This window comes from Anolis sagrei, chromosome 12 (assembly GCF_037176765.1).
Source record: "Anolis sagrei isolate rAnoSag1 chromosome 12, rAnoSag1.mat, whole genome shotgun sequence".
Lineage (NCBI taxonomy): Eukaryota > Metazoa > Chordata > Lepidosauria > Squamata > Dactyloidae > Anolis > Anolis sagrei.
In genome coordinates, this window is record NC_090032.1 from 21,264,525 (window position 1) to 21,286,462 (window position 21,938).

General features: G+C 42.4%; 1 protein-coding gene across 1 annotated transcript in view; it reads left to right on the top strand.

Annotated features, from left to right (window-relative positions):
* CCT3 (chaperonin containing TCP1 subunit 3) overlaps positions 1 to 17,900 on the top strand; it is a 36,409-nt gene extending 18,509 nt beyond the window's left edge. The window contains exons 8-14 of the mRNA XM_060757873.2: positions 2,041 to 2,190; positions 2,344 to 2,476; positions 2,569 to 2,650; positions 6,474 to 6,654; positions 10,605 to 10,850; positions 13,469 to 13,600; positions 17,581 to 17,900. Of these exons, the coding sequence (XP_060613856.2) occupies positions 2,041 to 2,190; positions 2,344 to 2,476; positions 2,569 to 2,650; positions 6,474 to 6,654; positions 10,605 to 10,850; positions 13,469 to 13,600; positions 17,581 to 17,685 (1,029 nt within the window). The 3' untranslated portion in view covers positions 17,686 to 17,900. The remainder of the gene's footprint in view (positions 1 to 2,040; positions 2,191 to 2,343; positions 2,477 to 2,568; positions 2,651 to 6,473; positions 6,655 to 10,604; positions 10,851 to 13,468; positions 13,601 to 17,580) is intronic.
* The last annotated feature ends 4,038 nt before the right edge of the window (positions 17,901 to 21,938 follow it).

Below are 21,938 nucleotides of genomic sequence, written 5' to 3' on the forward strand. Positions count from 1 at the left end.
ATTATTTTACTCTATTATTATTTCATTTATTATTTTACTCTATTATTACTGTTATCATTGCATTTCCATTATTATTATTATTATTGTTACTATTATTACATTTATTATTTTACTCTATTATTATTATTATTATTATTATTATTTATTTTACTCTATTATTATTGGAAGGACACGTAAGCACATTTACATTGAAGAAGGTTAGAATAATGGTTTAATCAGAGTTGGGCAGTCTTATCTTAAATCTTAAATTATTCAAAACCATTTAACTTGCTGGTGCCTCAAGTAATATAATTTTATTGGTATCTATTTTTATTTCGAAATTTACCCGTATCGGCTGCATTTTCCACCCTCGGCTTAGAATCGAGTCAAAACATTTCCCAGTTTTTTGTGATAAAATTAGGTGCCTCGGCTTAGATTCAGGTCAGCTTATCCTCGAGTATATTTTCAATAATACTTTGTCATCTCTTCCTGTTGCTGTTTGGAGAGGGATTGCAGAAAAACTCCTTATTAAGCCTCACTTCCTCAAGGGACTGTTGGGGTTCAACCTGATTCTCTGATAGTTTTTCCAACCGAACAAGCTCTCCCTGACAGTGTGGAAACTGTTGTGGAAACTGTTGCGGCGAAGAAACTGAAACTGAACAGCTGGAGGAAAATGTTTTGGAATCCAGCCGTGATAGCTCTCCGCCTGGGTTTTTTAATGAGGACCGAAGAGAACAGATAGTTAGAGACAGGAATGATTCACAGTTTCTACGAAGGTCAAATAGATTACAGGAGAGACAGGCCCAGGCTTCAAAGTCAAGGGGCGTTTCACGGAATAGCATCTTTGGTTTGAGGGGCCTCCTGCCGGGTGTCTCTTTAGATCAAGCACCGATCTAAAGAGATCTAAAGTGTCTCTTTAGATCAGGCTGTGGCTGTGCCTTGGCAGAATTCCTGTGTTCCATGGCCGGTCATCCCAGAGGCTTCTAGTTTTCAAGTTCATGGTTAGCGAAAGGCTAACAGGTTCCTGGTTCTTGTATTGTGGCTTTTGGAATTTTGCTCAAGTTCAGAGATTTTCCTGACTGCTGTGTTTCTGTTGTGGCTTTTTGACTTTACATTTACCTTTCTTTTGTAACCAATTTTCCATCAATAAACCAGGATTGTTTTTCCTACAGTCCAGTGTGGTGGATTTTATTTATTTATTTATTTATTTATTTGCTATACTTGTATACCACTGTTTCTCAGCCTAGCCGGCGACTCAACGTGGTTTACAACAAAATACAACAATCAACAGTATACAGTTTAAATCCATAAAACGCATAATACACAATATTCGCATATCAATAACAATCCAATGCATCTCCTAACTAAAAATCGTGATCCAGTTCCGTCGTCCATATTACCAATCCTTTAGTCATTACATTCATTGCACCGAATTAACCAAATGCCTGTTGGAACATCCAGGTTTTTAATCTTCTTCGGAACATCATCAGCGAGGGGGCTGATCTTATCTCTATGGGAAGGGCGTTCCATAGCTGAGGGGCCACCACAGAAAAGGCCCTGTCTCTCGTCCCCGCCAGCCGCACCTGTGAAGCAGGCGGGATAGAGAGCAGGGCGCCCCCAGAAGATCTTAGGGACCTGGTGGGCTGATAGGCCGAGATACGTTCGGATAGGTAGGTTGGGCCAGAACCATTTAGGGCTTTAAAGGCCAACGCCAGCACTTTGAATTGAGCCCGGTAGCAGATCGGCAGCCAGTGGAGCTGGTGCAGCAGAGGAGTGGTATGCTCCCTGCGCTCCGCTCCTGTTAGTATCATGGCTGCCGAGCGTTGGACTAATTGGAGCTTCCGGGCCGTCTTCAAAGGCAACCCCACGTAGAGAGCGTTGCAGTAGTCTAAACGGGATCTAACCAGAGCGTGGACCACCGTGGCCAAGTCAGACTTCCCAAGGTACGGGCGCAGTTTGGTCTTATGGTCTCATTTCTTGATCTGGGATGCCACAGGGACGTCAATTGTAAGCATTTGCAAGAGTCTCAATGGCTCCTGGCTTTGTGTTTCCTCCCAAAAGATTCCCGGCGGGATCATTGAGGATTCCAGCGTCCTGCGCGGCGTCATGATCAACAAGGACATCACCCACCCCCGGATGCGCCGCACCATCAAGACCCCCCGCATCGTCTTGCTGGACTGTTCGCTGGAGTACAAGAAGGGCGAGAGTCAGGTAGGCCGCTCTTTGCCAGACCCCTCAGGCGCTCATTTCTGAGTTTCCATCCATATCTTTCCAAAATTTTGGACATTTTCATAGGCACAGATTGAAGCAGATACAATCTGCGTTATACCAATTGGTCGGTGCGTTCGTATTTCTCTCATTTAGACTGACGTCGAGATTACTCGCGAGGAGGACTTTGCCCGCATCCTGCAGATGGAGGAGGAGTTCATCCAGCAGATGTGTGAGCACTTGATCCGAGTGAAGCCGGACCTCATCATCACCGAAAAGGGGATCTCAGGTACAGCGCAGGGTTGGCGTGTTGTCGTAGGGGCGCATCTTCCATTCCATTAATGCATTTTGGACTCATTTTGCGACGCTTTCTGACTCCAGACCTGGCCCAGCACTTCCTGATGAGAGCCAACATCACCGCCATCCGGCGCGTGAGGAAGACCGACAACAACCGGATTGCAAGGTCAGTAATATCAATTATTATTATTATTATTATTATTATTATTATTATTATTTTATGTGTTATCCTCCTATCCTGGTGGCTTGAGGCGGGTTACAGCATAATTAAAACATGTAAACATTGTAAAAATTATATAAATACATATATTAAAATGCATTTCTATGGAAGATACATATTAAAACATATTTCCATAATAATAATAGTAATAATAATAATAATTTTATGTGTTATCCTCCTATCCTGGTGGCTCGAGGCGGGTTACAGCATAATTAAAACACATAAACATTGTAAAAAAAATTATAAATACACATTAAAATGCATTTCTACAGAAGATACATATTAAAATATATTTCCATAATAATAATAGTAATAATAATAATAATAATTTTGTGTGTTATCCTCCTATCCTGGTGGCTCGAGTTTGATTACAGCATAATTAAAACACATAAACATTGTAAAAAGTATATAAATACACATATTAAAATATATTTCCATAATAATAATAGTAATAATAATAATAATTTTATGTGTTATTCTCCTATCCTGGTGGCTCAAGGTTGGTTACAGCATAATTAAAACACATACATATTGTAAAAATTATATAAATACACAATCCAGAAAAACACGAATCAAAACATGAGCATAATTTAAGGAAACAAGAATCAAAACATGAACATGATTCCAGAAAAACAAGAATCAAGACATGAGCATAATTTAAGGAAACAAGAATCAAAACATGAACACGAATCCAGAAAAACAAGAATCAAAACTTGAACATAATCCAGGGAAACAAGAATCAAAACATGAACATGAATCCAGAAAAGAATCATAATATGAGCATAATTTAAGGAAACAAGAATCAAAGCAGCAATACAAATCCAGAAAAACAAGAATCGAAACATGAACAAAATCTAAGGAAACAAGAATCAAAACATGAACACGAATCCAGAAAAACAAGAATCGAAACATGAGCATAATCCAAGGAAACAAGAATCAAAACATGAACATGAATCCAGAAAAGAATCATAATATGAGCATAATTTAAGGAAACAAGAATCAAAGCAGCAATACAAATCCAGAAAAACAAGAATCGAAACATGAGCATAATCCAAGGAAACAAGAATCAAAACATGAACATGAATCCAGAAAAGAATCATAATATGAGCATAATTTAAGGAAACAAGAATCAAAGCAGCAATACAAATCCAGAAAAACAAGAATCGAAACATGAACAAAATCTAAGGAAACAAGAATCAAAACATGAACACGAATCCAGAAAAACAAGAATCGAAACATGAGCATAATCCAAGGAAACAAGAATCAAAACATGAACATGAATCCAGAAAAGAATCATAACATGAGCATAATTTAAGGAAACAAGAATCAAAACATGAACACGAATCCAGGGAAACAAGAATCAAAACATGAACACGAACCCAGAAAAACAAGAATCAAAACATGAACACGAATCCAGAAAAACAAGAATCGAAACAGGAGCATAATCCAAGGAAACAAGAATCAAAACATGAACATGAATCCAGAAAAGAATCATAACATGAGCATAATTTAAGGAAACAAGAATCAAAACATGAACACGAATCCAGGGAAACAAGAATCAAAACATGAACACGAATCCAGAAAAACAAGAATCAAAACATGAACACGAATCCAGAAAAACAAGAATCGAAACAGGAGCATAATCCAAGGAAACAAGAATCAAAACATGAGCATGAGTCCAAAACCAAGGCTATAAGAACTATAAAAACTCCCAAGAACTTAGACTAAAAACATGAACAGGAAACCAAACTTGATATCCCTACTATTACGCAGCGTTGCCTGATCTGAATTCTCAAAGGGACACTCTAATTCAGCGGGTCTCAACCTGGGGGTCGCGACCCCCAGGGGGGTCACCTGGCCATTTCGGAGGGGTCGCGAGGCAGCCTCCATTGACCTGGCCTCGCGTCCTCACCATTTCAAGGGCCACAAAACATTAAGTTATTTCTTTATCCTTGACTTTCTGGCTTGGGAAACTTTCTCCGTGCTTCTTTCCCACTTGAGTATTTTGGGATTTCCTGAGCTTGGATGTTTTCCTCCCTAAGATCAAGCCTGATACAAGATCCAGGGTCTGGAATCCCAATCCCCTCGTCTTCACCTGTCTGAACCACAGCACACATTGATTTACTGTATTGTTAGAAGTGTTTGATAGAGAGTGTAATCAAGTCTTTATCAAGCCTTTTTGTTTTCTTTGGTGTTGTGAGATGGCCTAAGAGCTAATCCAGTGGTTCCCAACCTTGCCAATGCAAACATCGGGGTCTTCAGTGAGTCTGGAACACACTACTACCTGGAGAAATTGGGAAAGCCCCTACCTTAGAAACCTTTAAAAAGGACCTTAAAACCCGGCTCTTCCGCTGTCTATTTACAGGACGTGCTTTCTGAATGCCCAACGGGACGCCGGGGGTGCCTCGGCTGAGAGGCCCTTTAGATTTCCCCACACAGTGGTTCTCAACCTTGCCAATGCCGTGACCCCTTAATGCCGTTCCATATGTTGTGGTGACCCCCAACCATAATATTGTTTTCGTTGCTACTTGATACCTGTCATTTTAGTACTGTTATAAATCGTAATATAAATATCCGATATACAGGATGTATTTTCATTCACTGGACTAAATTGAGCACAAATACCCAATATGCCCAAATGTGAATGCTAGTGGGGTTGGGGGGAGGGGGAGGATTGATTTTGCCATTTGGGAGTTGTAGTTGCTGGGATTTATAGTTCACCTATAATCAAAAAGCATTCTGAACTCCACCAGCAATGGATTTAAACCAAACTTGGCACAAAGAACTCGCATGACCAACAGAAAACACTGGAAGGGTTTGGTGGGCATTGACCTTGAGTTTGGGAGTTGTAGTTCACCTATATCCAGAGGAGCGCAGTGGATTCATGCAATGATGGATCTGGACCAAACTTGGCACGAATACTCAGTATGCCCAAATGTAATTACTGGTGGAGTCTGGGGAAAATAGATCTTGACATTTGGGAGTTGTAGTTGTTGGGATTTATAGTTCACCTATAATCAAAAAGCATTCTGAACACTGGAAGGGTTTTGTGGGCATTGACCTTGAGTTTGGGAGTTGTAGTTCACCTATATCCAGAGGAGCGCTGTGGATTCATGCAATGATGGATCTGGACCAAACTTGGCACAAATACTCAGTATGCCCAAATGTGAACACTGGTAGAGTCTGGGGAAAATAGACCTTGACATTTGGGAGTTGTCGTTGTTGGGATTTATAGTTCACCTACAATCAAAGAGCATTCTGAACTCCACCAACGATAGAATTGGGTCAACCTTCCCACATAGAACCCCCATGACCACCAGAAAATACTATGTTTTCTGATGGTCTTTGACGACTCCTTTGGCACCCCGTCACGACCCCCTCAGGGGTCGCGACCCCCAGGTTGAGAAGCACTGGGCTAATCAATAAAATTTACTATATTAAAATGCACTGGGTGAATCCAAGGTGAGCTGGGAGGCCCATTGTATGGAATCGTAGAATGATAAGAGATGAAAGAGACCCCGAGGGCCATCCAGTCCACCCCCCTTCTGCCATAAAGGAAGGCACCATCCAAGCCCTCCCGACAGATGGACATCCAGCCTCTGCTTAACGAATCCTAGAGTTGGAAGAGACTCCACTCCAACCCCATTGGCAGGAAGACAATTAAATCACCCCTGACAGATGGTCATCCAGCACCTCTGCTCAAAGACCCTGTGATATGGAGGCGAGGTGGAGCTTCAATGCCGGAGGGGGATTCTCGTTTCCTTTGCAGGGCTTGTGGCGCTCGCATTGTCAGCCGCCCGGATGAGCTGCGCGAAGAGGATGTGGGGACCGGAGCGGGACTCTTCGAAGTGAAGAAGATTGGGGATGAGTACTTCACCTTCATCACCGACTGCAAGGAGCCCAAGGCTTGCACCATCCTGCTCCGGGGGGCCAGCAAGGAGATCCTGGCGGTGAGTCCAGCAAGGCGGGGGTTGGTAATAATATAACTCCACTCCTTCTCTCCCTCACTCCCTTCCCTTCTTTCCTCCCCCCTCCCTTTCTTCCTTCCTTCCCCTTCCTTTTCTTCCCCCTCCTTCCTTCCTTCCTTCCTTCCTTCTCCTTCCTTTCCTTCTTTCCCTCCTTCCCTTCCTTCCTGTCCCTTCTTCCTTTCCTTCCTCCCTCCCTTTCCTCCTTCCTTTCCCTCCCCCTTCCTTCCTTCTCCTTCCTTCCTTTCCTTCTTTCCCTCCTTCCCTTCCTTCCTGTCCCTTCTTCCTTTCCCTCCCCCTTCCTTCCTCCTTCCTTCCTTTCCTTCTTTCCCTCCTTCCCTTCCTTCCTGTCCCTTCTTCCTTTCCTTCCTCCCTCCCTTTCCTCCTTCCTTTCCCTCCCCCTTCCTTCCTCCTTCCTTCCTTTCCTTCTTTCCCTCCTTCCCTTCCTTCCTGTCCCTTCTTCCTTTCCTTCCTCCCTCCCTTTCCTCCTCCTTTCCCTCCCCCTTCCTTCCTCCTTCCTTCTTTTTCCTTCCTTTCCTTCTTTCCCTCCTTCCCTTCCTTCCTGTCCCTTCTTCCTTTCCTCCCTCCCTCCCTTTCCTCCTTCCTTTCCCTCCCCCTTCCTTCCTCCTTCCTTCTTTTTCCTTCCTTTCCTACTTTCCCTCCTTCCCTTGCTTCCTGTCCCTTCTTCCTTTCCTTCCTCCCTCCCTTTCCTCCTCCTTTCCCTCCCCCTTCCTTCCTCCTTCCTTCTCCTTCCTTTCCTTCTTTCCCTCCTTCCCTTCCTTCCTGTCCCTTCTTCCTTTCCTTCCTCCCTCCCTTTCCTCCTCCTTTCCCTCCCCCTTCCTTCCTCCTTCCTTCTTTTTCCTTCCTTTCCTTCTTTCCCTCCTTCCCTTCCTTCCTGTCCCTTCTTCCTTTCCTCCCTCCCTCCCTTTCCTCCTTCCTTTCCCTCCCCCTTCCTTCCTTCCTTTTCCTTCCTTTCCTTCTTTCCCTCCTTCCCTTCCTTCCTGTCCCTTCTTCCTTTCCTCCCTCCCTCCCTTTCCTCCTTCCTTTCCCTCCCCCTTCCTTCCTTCCTTTTCCTTCCTTTCCTTCTTTCCCTCCTTCCCTTCCTTCCTGTCCCTGCTTCCTTCTCCTTCCTTTCCTTCTTTCCCTCCTTCCTTTCCTTCCTGTCCCTTCTTCCTTTCCTTCCTCCCTCCCTTTCCTCCTTCCTTCTCCTTCTTTCCCTCCTTCCCTTGTTCCTGTCCCTTCTTCCTTTCCTTCCCCCCTCCCTTTCCTCCTCCTTTCCCTTTCTTCATTTCCTTCCCCTTACTTTCCTTCCCTCCCTCCTTTCTTTACACCCCTCCTTCCTTTCCCTCCCCCTTCCTTCCTCCTTCCTTCCTTCTCCTTCCTTTCCTTCTTTCCCTCCTTCCCTTCCTTCCTGTCCCTGCTTCCTTCTCCTTCCTTTCCTTCTTTCCCTCCTTCCTTTCCTTCCTGTCCCTTCTTCCTTTCCTTCCTCCCTCCCTTTCCTCCTTCCTTCTCCTTCTTTCCCTCCTTCCCTTATTCCTGTCCCTTCTTCCTTTCCTTCCCCCCTCCCTTTCCTCCTTTCCCTTTCTTCATTTCCTTCCCCTTACTTTCCTTCCCTCCCTCCTTTCTTTACACCCCTCCTTCCTTTCCCTCCCCCTTCCTTCCTCCTTCCTTCCTTCTCCTTCCTTTCCTTCTTTCCCTCCTTCCCTTCCTTCCTGTCCCTTCTTCCTTCTCCTTCCTTTCCTTCTTTCCCTCCTTCCCTTCCTTCCTGTCCCTTCTTCCTTTCCTCCCTCCCTCCCTTTCCTCCTTCCTTCTCCTTCCTTTCCTTCTTTCCCTCCTTCCCTTCCTTCCTGTCCCTTCTTTTCCTTCCTCCCTCCCTTTCCTCCTCCTTTCCCTTTCTTCATTTCCATCCCGTTACTTTCCTTCCCTCCCTCCTTTCTTCATCCCCCTCCTTCCTTTCCCTCCCCCTTCCTTCCTCCTTCCTTCCTTTCCTTCCTTTTTCCTTCCTTCCTGTCCCTCCTTCTTTCCTTTCCTTCCTTCCTTCCTGTCCCTCCTTCTTTCCTTTCCTTCCTTCCTTCCCTTCTTTCCCTCCTCCCTCCCTTTTCCTTTTTTCTATGTAAGATATAAATACAATATTTTATATATTGTTATATAATTACTATATAATATGTTACTATTATATATTACTACATAATACTAGTTATATAGACTTACAGAATAGAGTTGGAAGGGACAGTCAAGTAACGAGAGAAGGAGGGAAAGAGGGAAGGAATGAAGGAGGGAAGGGGGGAGGGAAAGAAGGAAGGAAGGAAGGAAAGAAAGAAAGGTAGAAAAGCAAGAAAGGAGAGAAGAAAATAAAAAAAGGTGAAAGGAAAAAGACAGGGAAGGAAGGATGTAACCAAAGAGCAAAGAAAGGGAGGAAAGAAACAGGTAGAGATGGAAGAAAGAAGAAGATAAATAGGAAGGGAAAGAAAAAGAGGAAAGGAAGGGTAGAAAGGCGGAGGGAAGATTGGCCACAGCAACGTGTGACGGGTACAGCTAGTAATAATAATAAATGGAATCCTAGAGTAGGAAAAGATCCCAAGGGGCCATCTAGTCCAGCCCCACTATGTAGGAAGACACCTTCAAAGCCCTCCCTATCGATAGCCAGTCTCTTCTTAATAATAATATAGGATCCTAGGACTTGGCATGTTGGGAGCTCTAAGCGTAAACCATAGAATCAAAGCCTTCCTGGTGGATACCCAATCTACTTAACAACAACAACAATAAATAGAAGCATAGAATCTTTGAGTTATTCTCCTCGTCTCTGTATTTGTACCCCTAATCTGTTCGCATTGTTGCAACCCAGACCATAAGATAACAATCCACCACGCTTGACTGTGGGAAAAAATAATCCCTTTTTATTGATCAAAAATGGTTACAAAATAGAGGAAAATGCAAAGTCTTAAAAAGCCACAATAAAATTCAGCGGTCAGGAATATCTATGAACTAGATCAAAATTCCAAAAGCAACACTGTAAAAACCTGGAACCTATTAGCATTGCACTAACCGTACTTGGAGCACTAGAAGCCTCTTTGGATGTAGGCCACGGGAAACGGGAGATCTGGCAAGGTAATGCCTCAGTCTAAACGATACCTGATCTAACGAGACACCCCGGCGAGAGGCACTTAAAACTGAAGAAACTGTTTCGTGACACGCCTCCAGGCTTTGAAGCCTGTGCTTCCTTTTCCCTTAATCTGCTTGACCTTCGCAGACTCTGCGATTCACTCCTGTTTTTCCAAATCTGTCCTTTTCTATCCTCATTAAGGAAGCCAGGTGTTAAAGTCCTCTGAAGAGCTATCACCACTTGGCTCTGCAACTGTTTCGTGACACGCCTCCAGGCTTTGAAGCCTGTGTTTCCTTTTCCCTTAATCTGCTTGACCTTCGCAGACTCTGTGATTCACTCCTGTATTTCCAAATCTGTCCTTTTCTATCCTCATTAAGGAAGCCAGGTGTTAAACTCCTCTGAAGAGCTATCACTACTTGGCTCTGCAACTGTTTCGTGACACGCCTCCAGGCTTTGCAGCCTGTGTTTCCTTTTCCCTTAATCTGCTTGACCTTCGCAGACTCTGCGATTCACTCCTGTTTTTCCAAATCTGTCTTTTTCTATCCTCATTAAGGAAGCCAGGTTTTAGCTCCTCTGGAGAGCTATCACCGCTTGGCTCTGCAACATTCTCATCCGAATGCGTAGTTTCACTTTCCAAGCCACTGATCTCAGAATCAACATTTTCAATACCATCAGGGAAAAATACATGTTCAGTAGCATCAGGAAATACAATCAGAGAATCAGGTTCAGGTACACACGCAGGCTGAACCCCAACACGCATGCGCTTCCTCATGCTTCCTTTGCTCAATAATAAAGGGCGTCCTTCTTCTTCTGCCCGCCTTCTTTCTCTCAGGAAGTGGAGCGCAACCTCCAGGACGCCATGCAGGTCTGCCGCAACGTCCTGATCGACCCGCAACTGGTGCCGGGGGGCGGGGCTTCCGAGATGGCGGTGGCCCACTACCTGACGGAGAAGTCAAAGGTCATGACCGGCGTGGAGCAGTGGCCCTACCGAGCCGTGGCCCAAGCCCTGGAGGTCATCCCCAGGACACTCATCCAGAACTGCGGCGCCAGCACCATCCGCACACTGACCTCCTTGCGGGTAAGCGAGCGGCACTCTCCCCTCTTTGGAAATAATAATAAATCTGAATTATATTATTTATTATTTATTATTTATTTATTTCCTGCATTTATTAACCGCCGCTCTCAGCCCTAGGGCGACTCGCGGCGGTGTACAGCACATAAAAGACAATTTACAATGAGCCAAGACGACAAAACTAACATATCACTAATACACAAACATCTAATTATACTAAAATAATCCGCTCCGTCTTATCGTGGAATCATAATCTCGTAGTCGTAATCCATTCCAGTTGTATATATATATACACACACATATACATACACACACACACACACATAATATTAATATATTATATAATATATATAGTTGTATATATATATATATATACACACACACACATATACATACACACACACACACACACAATATTAATATATATATACTGTGTTTTTGTGTCAGTAAAATAATAATAATAATAATGGGGGTGGTGGTAATAAACTGAAATAACAATAAAACTGAATTATATATATATATATATATATATATATATTATTAATATAATAATACTGTGTCAGTAAAATAATAATGGTGGTAATAATAAACTGAAATAATAAGAAAACTGAATTATATATATATATATACTGTGTTTTGTGTCAGTAAAATAATAATAATAATAATAATAATAATAATGGTGGTAATAATAAATTGAATTTATACACACACACACATATATCTGTGTTTTTGTGTCAGTAAAATAATAATAATTATGGTGGTGGTAATAAACTGAAATAACAATAAAACTGAATTATATATTTTATTTATTTATTTATTTGGGGGTTCTTTTACCCCGCCCTTCTCACCCCGAAGGGGACTCAGGGCGGCTTACAGGAGCAAGGCACAATTTGATGCCTGCATCATAAACAATCGTACACAAAATTACACCAAATTACAACAATTCGCAGTTGACATGCATGCAATATAACCATAAAATCATTAAAATCAAATACAAACCCAGTTTCTCCTCTTACATGGTCAGTGTTTGTTAGCACCTAGATCTAGTTTTTCATTCCATTCCATTCATCCATCCTGCTGGTCTTACTTGCCTGATTGACTGATTTAATTGCCAGAGTGCCCAAAGGCCTGGTCCCATAACCAAGTTTTCACCCTCCTCCTGAAGGCGAGGAGGGATGATGATGCCCTAATCTCCCCCGGGAGTGAGTTCCACAGGCTGGGGGCTACCACCGAGAAAGCCCTGCTCCTCGTCCCCACCAGCCTCACTTGGGACAGTGGTGGGGTCGAGAGCAGGGCCTCCCCGGATGATCTCAGACTCCGGGGTGGGACGTAGAGGGAGATACGTTCGGACAGATACACTGGACCGGAACCGTATAGGGTTTTGTAGGTCAAAACCAGCACTGTGTTTTTGTGTCAGTGAAATAATAATGGTGGTAATAATAAACTGAAATAATAATAAAACTGAATTTTATTTATATATATATATATATAACTGTTTTGTGTCAGTAATAATAATAATAATGGTAATAACTGATATATATATATATATATTGTGGTTTTGTGTCAGTAAAATAATAATAATAATGGTAATAATTAATTGAATTTATACACACACATATATATATCTGTTTTTGTGTCAGTAAAATAATAATAATAATAATAATAACAACAATAACAATAACAATAATGGTGGTAACAAACTGAAATAATAATAATGAAACTGAATATATATATATAATACTGTGTTTTTGTGTCAGTAAAATAATAATAATAATAATGGTGCTAATAATAAACAGAAAAATATATATATACACACACACACAAATGCTGTGTTTTTGTGTTAGTAAAATTATAATGGTGGTAATAATACACTGAAATAATAATAATAAAACTGAATTATATTATATATATATATATAGTAACACTGTTTTGTGTCAGTAAAATAATAATAATAATAATAATGGTGGTAATACACTGAAATAATAATAAAACTGAATATATATATATATATATATACACACACACACACACACACACACACACACACTGTGTTTTTGTGCCAGTAAAATAATAATAATGGTGGTGATAATAAACTGAAACAATAATAATAAGACTGAAATAATAATAATTATAATATAAATATAATATTGTAATAATAATAATGCTAGGTTCTTGTGGGTTTTTTCGGGCTATATGGCCATGTTCTAGAGGCATTTCTCCTGACGTTTCGCCTGCATCTATGGCAAGCATCCTTAGAGGATGCTTGCCATAGATGCAGGCGAAATGTCAGGAGAGAATGCCTCTAGATCATGGCCATATAGCCCGAAAAAACCCACAAGAACCTAGTGATTCCGGCCATGAAAGCCTTCGACAATACAATAATAATAATACTAATTAATAATAATACTAATAATATATATATATATATATATAGTAACACTGTTTTTGTGTCAGTAAAATAATAATAATTATAATGGTGGTGGTAATAATAAAATGAAAATAAACTGTTTATTATCACTGATGACGATGATGGTAAATGATGATGCCTGGGAGGCAGGGAGGTAGATTTAGGGTGAAATCACGGCCTTTGGGTCTTTGGCACTCATTGCCACCGCGTCTTGCAGGCCAAGCACACCCAGGAAGGCAGCCAGACCTGGGGCGTCAATGGCGAGACGGGTGCCTTGGCCGACATGAAGGAGCTGGGCATCTGGGAGCCCCTGTCCGTCAAGCTGCAAACCTACAAGACGGCCGTGGAGGTAAGCAGAGGCGCTCCACTCGAGGGAAGCGTCCCAAAAACACTTCCTTCTTGTCTTTTAGTCTGCTATCATAATCATAATCACACACAAAAAATGTGGAGGGATGACCGGGATTGTGGCGCAGCTGGCTGGGTTTCAGCTGCATTAGGATCACTTGGTCGGAGTGAGCTTCCGGCCAATTTGTGTAGCTTGTTGTCGACCTTTGCAACCCGAAAGACAGTTGAATAAGGTTTTAAATTATGTGTATTATTATTATTATTATTATTATTATTATTATTATTATCAAGTAGGAAATTTAGGTACCGCTTATGCGGAGAGGCTAATTTAAGCAATTTGTGATGCCATAAAATCTCCAGCAAGCAAGCAAAAGAATGAGGAAGTACACAATCAGTGTCGCAGATGGAAGCGACAGCTCCCCTGGTGGCCAGAAAATTGGAATGTTAGCTGTCTGTCTATATGTGTTGTGTGTCTATGGCAGTGTTTCTCAACCTTGCGAATGCCGCGACCCCTTAATACAGTTCCTCATGTGGTGGTGACCCCCAACCATAAAATTATTTTCATTGTTACTTCATAAATGTAATTTTGCTCCTGTTATGAATCGTAATGTAAACATCTGATATGCAGGATGTATTTTCATTCACTGGACCAAGTTTGGCACAAATACCCAATAGGCCCAAATTTGGATACTGGTGGAGTTGGGGGAGGGACTGGTTTTATCATTTGAGAGTTGTACTTGCTGGGACTTATAGTTCATCTACAATCAAAGAGCATTCTGATCTCCACCAATGATGGAACTGAACCAGTCTTGGCGCACAGGACTCCCATGACCAACATAAACATTGGCAGGGTTTGGTGGGCATGGATCTTGAGTTTGGGAGTTGTAGTTCACCTACATCTGTGGACTCAAACAATGATGGATCAGGACCAAATTTGGCACAAATACTCAATATGTCCAAATGTGAACACTAGTGGAGTTTGGGGGAAATAGACCTTGGCATTTGGGAGTTGTACTTGCTGGGATTTATAGTTCACCTACAATCAAAGAGCATTCTGAACCCCACCAACAATAGAATTGGATCTAACTTTCCAAATGTAACCCAGATGACTAAGAGAAAATACTGTGTTTTCTGATGGTCTTTGGCGACCCCTCGGACACTCTCTCGCGACCCCCCCAGGGGTCCCGACCCCCAGGTTGAGAAACACTGGTCTATGGCATTGTTTGCCATGTATATGTACATTGTAATCCGCCCCGAGGCCCCTGCGGGGTGAGAAGGGCGGAATATAAATACTGTAAATAGATAAATATATTGGATTCATGTTCCCTGGTTTCTTGGATTTCATTAGAGAAGTTTGCCTTCATGGACTTTGATGGGCTATTACTCTGGACTATTTTGTTCCTGCTTATCTTCTTCCCTAATTGGATTTACCTATTTCTTTAAAGTCCTTTTTTACTGTAGATAATAATACTGGCTATAAAGTAAATAGATAAAAAATTGGATTCATGTTCCCTGGTTTCTTGGATTTCATTAGAGAAGTTTGCCTTCATGGACTTTGTTGGGCTATTACTCTGGACTATTTTGTTCCTGCTTATCTTCTTCCCTAATTGGATTTACCTATTTCTTTAAAGTCCTTTTTTACTGTAGATAATAATACTGGCTATAAAGTAAATAGATAAAAAATTGGATTCATGTTCCCTGGTTTCTTGGATTTCATTAGAGAAGTTTGCCTTCATGGACTTTGATGGGCTATTACTCTGGACTATTTTGTTCCTGCTTATCTTCTTCCCTAATTGGATTTACCTATTTCTTTAAAGTCCTTTTTTACTGTAGATAATAATACCGGCTATAAAGTAAATAGATAAAAAATTGGATTCATGTTCCCTGGTTTCTTGGATTTTATTAGAGAATGTTGCCTTCATGGGATTTGTTGGACTATTACTCTGGACTATTTTGTTCCTTCTTATCTTCCTTCCTAATTGGATTTACCTATTTCTTTAAAGTGCTTTTTTACTCTAAATAATAATAATACTGGCTGGCTATAAATACAGTTGCTTGTCTTGTGAGGCCAAAGTATCGTATCCAACTCGGGGGGGTTGGTGCTCATCTCCACTTCTAAGCCGAAGAGCCGGCGTTGTCCGTAGACACCTCCAAGGCTAAGTGGCCACTGGCATGACTGCATGGAGCACCGTTACCTTCCTGCTGAAGGGCTACCTATTGATCTACTCCAGCGATTCTCAACCTGGGCGTTGCGGCCTCCGAGGGGGTCGTTCTGCCATTTTTGGGGGGTCGCGAATCCGCCTTGGCTGGCCCCGCCCCCTCCAAAATGGCTGCCGACCCCCTGAGCCAGCCAAATGGCACTCCCGCCATGTATGTGTACATTGTAATCCGCCCTGAGTCCCCTGCGGGGTGAGTAGGGCGGAATATAAATACTGTAAATAGATAAATACATTGGATTCATGTTCCCGGGTTTCTTGGATTTCATTAGAGAAGTTTGCCTTCATGGACTTTGTTGGACTATTACTCTGGACTATTTTATTCCTGCTTATCTTCTTCCCTAATTGGATTTACCTATTTCTTTAAAGTGCTTTTTTACTCTAAATAATAATAATACTGGCTGGCTATAAATACAGTTGCTTGTCTTGTTAAGGTCAAGGTTTCTCCTTGACATTAAGTGTACTCGTATCTGACTCAGGGGGTTGGTGCTCATCTCCACTTCTAAGCCAAAGAGCCGGCATTGTCCGTAGACACCTCCAAGGTCATGTGGCCACTGGCATGACTGCGTGGAGCGCCGTTACCTTCCTGCTGAAGTGGTACCTATTGATCTATTCCAGTGGTTCTCAACCTGGGGGTCGCGGCCCCTGCGGGGGTTGTTCGGCCATTTTCGAGGGGTCGCGAATTCACCTTGGCTGGCCCCGCCCCCTCCAAAATGGCTGCCGACCTCCTGAGCCAGCCAAATGGCACTCCCACCATGTATGTGTACATTGTAATCTGCCCCGAGTCCCTTGTGGGGTGAGAAAGGCGGAATAGAAATACTGTAAATAGATAAATACATTGGATTCATGTTCCCTGGTTTCTTGGATTTTATTGGAGAAGTTTGCCTTCATGGACTTTATTGGGCTATTACTCTGGACTATTTTGTTCCTGCTTATCTTCTTCCCTAATTGGATTTACCTATTTCTTTAAAGTGCTTTTTTTTTTACTGTAGATAATAATACCAGCTATAAAGTAAATAGATAAATAAATTGGATTCATGTTCCCTGGTTTCTTGGATTTTATTAGAGAAGTTTGCCTTCATGGACTTTGTTGGACTATTACTCTGGACTATTTTGTTCCTGCTTATCTTCCTTCCTAATTGGTTTTACCTATTTCTTTAAAGTGCTTTTTTACTGTAGATAATAATACCGGCTATACTGTAAATAGATAAATAAATTGGATTCATGTTCCTGGGTTTCTTGGATTTTATTAGAGAATGTTGCCTTCATGGGATTTGTTGGACTATTACTCTGGACTATTTTGTTCCTGCTTATCTTCTTCCCTAATTGGATTTACCTATTTCTTTAAAGTGCTTTTTTACTCTAAATAACAATAATACTGGCTGGCTATAAATACAGTTGCTTGTCTTGTTAAGGCCAAGGTATCGTATCCGACTCGGGGGGTTGGGGCTCATCTCCACTTCTAAGCCGAAGAGCCGGCGTTGTCCGCAGACACCTCCAAGGTCATGTGGCCACTGGCATGACTGCATGGAGCACCGTTACCTTCCTGCTGAAGGGCTACCTATTGATCTACTCCTGCGGTTCTCAACCTGGGGGTTGCGGCCTCCGAGGGGGTCGTTCGGCCATTTTTGGGGGGTCACAAATCCGCCCGAAAATGGCCGAACGACGGTGAGAAGCGCGGAATATCAATATTGTCAATTAGTAAATAAATAAATGACGGTATCGGGTGCAAATTCGACCTCTCTTTCAATGCTCTCGTTTTCTGCAGACGGCTGTCCTCCTCCTGCGCATCGACGACATCGTTTCGGGCCATAAGAAGAAAGGGGACGAGCAGAACAAGCCGGCGGGAGCCCCGGACGCGGGTCAGGAATAACAAGGTCTTGGGTCGTCGGACGTTGGAACCACCGGCTCCCCCGGTTGAAGGCGCCTCCGGAGCCCACGTTGTTTGCAAGTTGGCAGGAGAGCGGGAGGAAACGGAGGAGGAGGAGGAGGGACCCCCCTTCGGTTAGGAGACCCCGGGCGCGTTAACTTAAGAGCGTATACTGTAGCTTCTTTGTGGCTTTGTTAATAAAAAGGAAATCACATTCATGGGTGGGTGCGTCTCGCTTTCTCTCCTTCGTGGCCCCTGTGCGTGGGTCTTTGCGCATCAGCGCATTCCCATGTCCTTTCTGACTTATTTTCACAAACCCCGATGGCACCTAGACATTTGATAATCCAACAATGTGGCAGTGAGTCAAATTCATTATTATTATTAGCTGACAGATGGTAATTTTGCCAATGCCGATTGTGTGTAAGTGCAGGCCAAGGTCTTGAGGCACTGCGCCCAGTGTGCCGATCACCACTGGGAGCCCCTTGACTGGCTCATTCTAATATTTTCACAAACCCCGATGACAACTAGACATTTGATAATCCAACAATGTGGCAGTGAGTCAAATTCATTATTATTATTAGCTGACAGATGGTAATTTTGCCAGTGCTGATTGTGTGTAAGTGCAGGCCAAGGTCTTGAGGCACTGCACCCAGCATGCCGATCACCACTGGGACCCCCTTGACTTGTTCCAATATTTTCACAAACCCCGATGACATCTAGACATTTGATAATCCAACAATGCGGAAGTGAGTCAAATGCATTATTATTATTATTATTATTATTATTAGCTGACAGATGATAATTTTGTCAGTGCTGATTGTGTGTAAGTGCAGGCCAAGGTCTTGAGGCACTGCGCCCAGTGTGCCGATCACCACTGGGACCCCCTTGTCTGGCTCATTCTAATATTTTCACAAACCCCGATGACATCTAGACATTTGATAATCCAACAATGTGGCTGTGCGTCAAATTCTTTATTATTATTATTATTATTATTATTATTAGCTGATAGATGATAATTTTGTCAGTGCCGATTGTGTGTAAGTGCAGGCCAAGGTCTTGAGGCACTGCACCCAGTTTGTCGATCACCACTGGGATCACCTTGACTGGCTTGTTCTAATATTTTCACAAACCCCGATGACATCTAGGCATGTGATAATCCAACAATGTGGCCGTACGTCAAATTTTTTATTCTTATTATTCTTATTATTCTTATTCTTATTAGCTGACAGATGGTAATTTTGTCAGTGCTGATTGTGTGTAAGTGCAGGCCAAGGTCTTGAGGCACTGTACCCAGTATGCCGATCACCACTGGGACCCCCTTGACTGGCTTGTTCTAATATTTTCACAAACCCCGATGACATCTAGACATTTGATAATCCAACAATGTGGCAGTGAGTCAAATTCATTATTATTATTATTAGCTGACAGACAGTAATTTTGTCGGTGCCGATTGTGTTTAAGTGCAAGCCAAGGTCTTGAAGCACTGTGCCCAGTGTACCGATCACCACTGGCACCACCTTTGACTGGCTTCTAATATTTTCACAAACCCCGATGACAACTAGGCATTTGATAATCCAACAATGTTGCAGTGAGTCAAATTCTTTATTATTATTATTATTATTATTATTAGCTGACAGATGGTAATTTTGTCAGTGCTGATTGTGTGTAAATGCAAGCCAAGGTCTTGAGGCACTGCGCCCAGTGTGCCGATCACCACTGGCACCACCTTTGACTGGCTTGTTCTAATATTTTCACAAACCCCGATGACATCTAGACATTTGATAATCCAACAATGTGGCAGTGAGTCAAATTCTTTATTATTATTATTATTATTATTATTATTATTAGCTGACAGATGGTAATTTTGTTAGTGCCGATTGTGTTTAAGTGCAAGCCAAGGTCTTGAGGCACTGTACCCAGTGTACCAATCTCCACAGGCACCACCTTTGATTGGCTTGCTCTAATATTTTCACAAACCCCAATGACAACTAGACATTTGATAATCCAACAATGCGGAAGTGAGTCAAATGCATTATTATTATTATTATTATTATTATTATTATTAGCTGACAGATGATAATTTTGTCAGTGCCGATTGTGTTTAAGAGCAAGCCAAGGTCTTGAGGCACTGCGCCCAGTGTGCCGATCACCACTGGGACCCCCTTGACTGGCTTGATCTGATATTTTCACAAACCCCAATGACATCTAGACATTTGATAATCCAACAATGTGGCCGTGAGTCAAATGCTTTATTATTATCATTATCATTATTATTATTATTAGCTGAGAGATGGTAATTTTGTCAGTGCTGATTGTGTGTAAGTGCAGGCCAAGGTCTTGAGGCACTGCGCCCAGTGTGCCGATCACCACTGGGACCCCCTTGTCTGGCTCATTCTAATATTTTCACAAACCCCGATGACATCTAGACATTTGATAATCCAACAATGTGGCTGTGCGTCAAATTCTTTATTATTATTATTATTATTATTATTATTAGCTGATAGATGATAATTTTGTCAGTGCCGATTGTGTGTAAGTGCAGGCCAAGGTCTTGAGGCACTGCACCCAGTTTGTCGATCACCACTGGGATCACCTTGACTGGCTTGTTCTAATATTTTCACAAACCCCGATGACATCTAGGCATGTGATAATCCAACAATGTGGCCTGGCATCAAATTCTTTATTATTATTATTATTAGCTGACAGGTGGTAATTTTGCCAGTGCCGATTGTGTTTAAGTGCCGGCCAATCACCACTGGGACCCCCTTGACTGGCTTCTAATATTTTCACAAACCCCGATGACATCTAGGCATTTGATGATCCAACAATGTGGCAGTGAGTCAAATGCTTTATATTATTATTAGTTGACAGGTGGTAATTTTGCCAATGCCGATTGTGTGTAAGTGCAGGCCAAGGTCTTGAGGCACTGCACCCAGTGTGCCCATCACCACTGGGACCCCCTTGTCTGGCTCGTTCTAATATTTTCACAAACCCTGATGACATCTAGACATTTGATAATCCAACAATGTGGAAGTGAGTCAAATGCTTTATTATTGTTATTAGTTGACAGGTGGTAATTTTGCCAGTGCCGATTGTGTTTAAGTGCAGGCCAAGGTCTTGAGGCACCGCACCCAGTATGCCGCTCACCACTGGGACCACCTTGACCGGCTTGTGCCAGAGTCTTTGCAGTTCGATCTTTAAATCCTCATATCGTGTCAGCTTTATTATTATTATTATTATTATTATTATTATTATTATTAAACTGCTGGAATTGTGAACTGGAAATTGTTTGTTGTGAACTTGTGTGTCAAATAATAATAATAATAATAATAATAATAATAATTTATGGTGTAATAATAATTTATTAGTAATAATAATAGTAATAATAATTTAAGGCTCTCAACCCCTGCTGCAAGAAGATCGTGGACAGACTCCAAGCAGAGGCACAACACCATTGCTCAGATGATCCATCGCAACTTGTGCCACAAACACCATCGGTATGCGACAAAGAACTGGTGGGATCACAAGCCAGAAAACATTACAGGCTGCCTGGCCCATGTTGCAGAAGCATTCTCTCCTGATGTTTTGCCCAGACAGTAAACAATCAAGGCCAGCTAACAACCCCCTCCCCAAGGAAATATCCCCCAGGCAGGAAGCAGCCAAGCTTCGAAACTGCAAAGCTATTCAATGCTAATCAAGATGCCCAATGGCAACATACACACTTGCCTCCAACAGACAAGAGTTCTTTCTCCCACCCTGGACATCAATTCAAAGATATATAAACCCTATTTTCCTAGGTTCCAACGGACCTCACAACCTCTGAGGATGCCGGGCTGCTTTCTGCCTGAGGGAATCCTTTGTTGGGAGTCGTAAATCAAGAGCAACACTCGGAAAACGGGAATTCCAGGCAGGAAACAATCGGGGCCAGATAACACCTAACAAAGGATTCCCCCCAGGCAGGAAGCAGCCAGGCTTTGAAGCTGCGAGTCCATGGAATGCTAATCAAGCTGGCCAATGACAGCAACAGACAAGAGTCCTTTCTCCCACCCTGGACATTGTTCCACAGGTATAAATATATGTAGGATTCCCTCAGGCAGGAAGCAGCCAGGCTTTGAAGCTGCAAAGCTATTCAGTGCTAATCAAAGCAACTAATTGCAATATTCACACTTGCCTTCCACAGACAAGAGTTCTTTCTCCCACCCTGGACATCATTCAACGGATATATATATATGTAGGATTCCTCCAGGAAGGAAGCA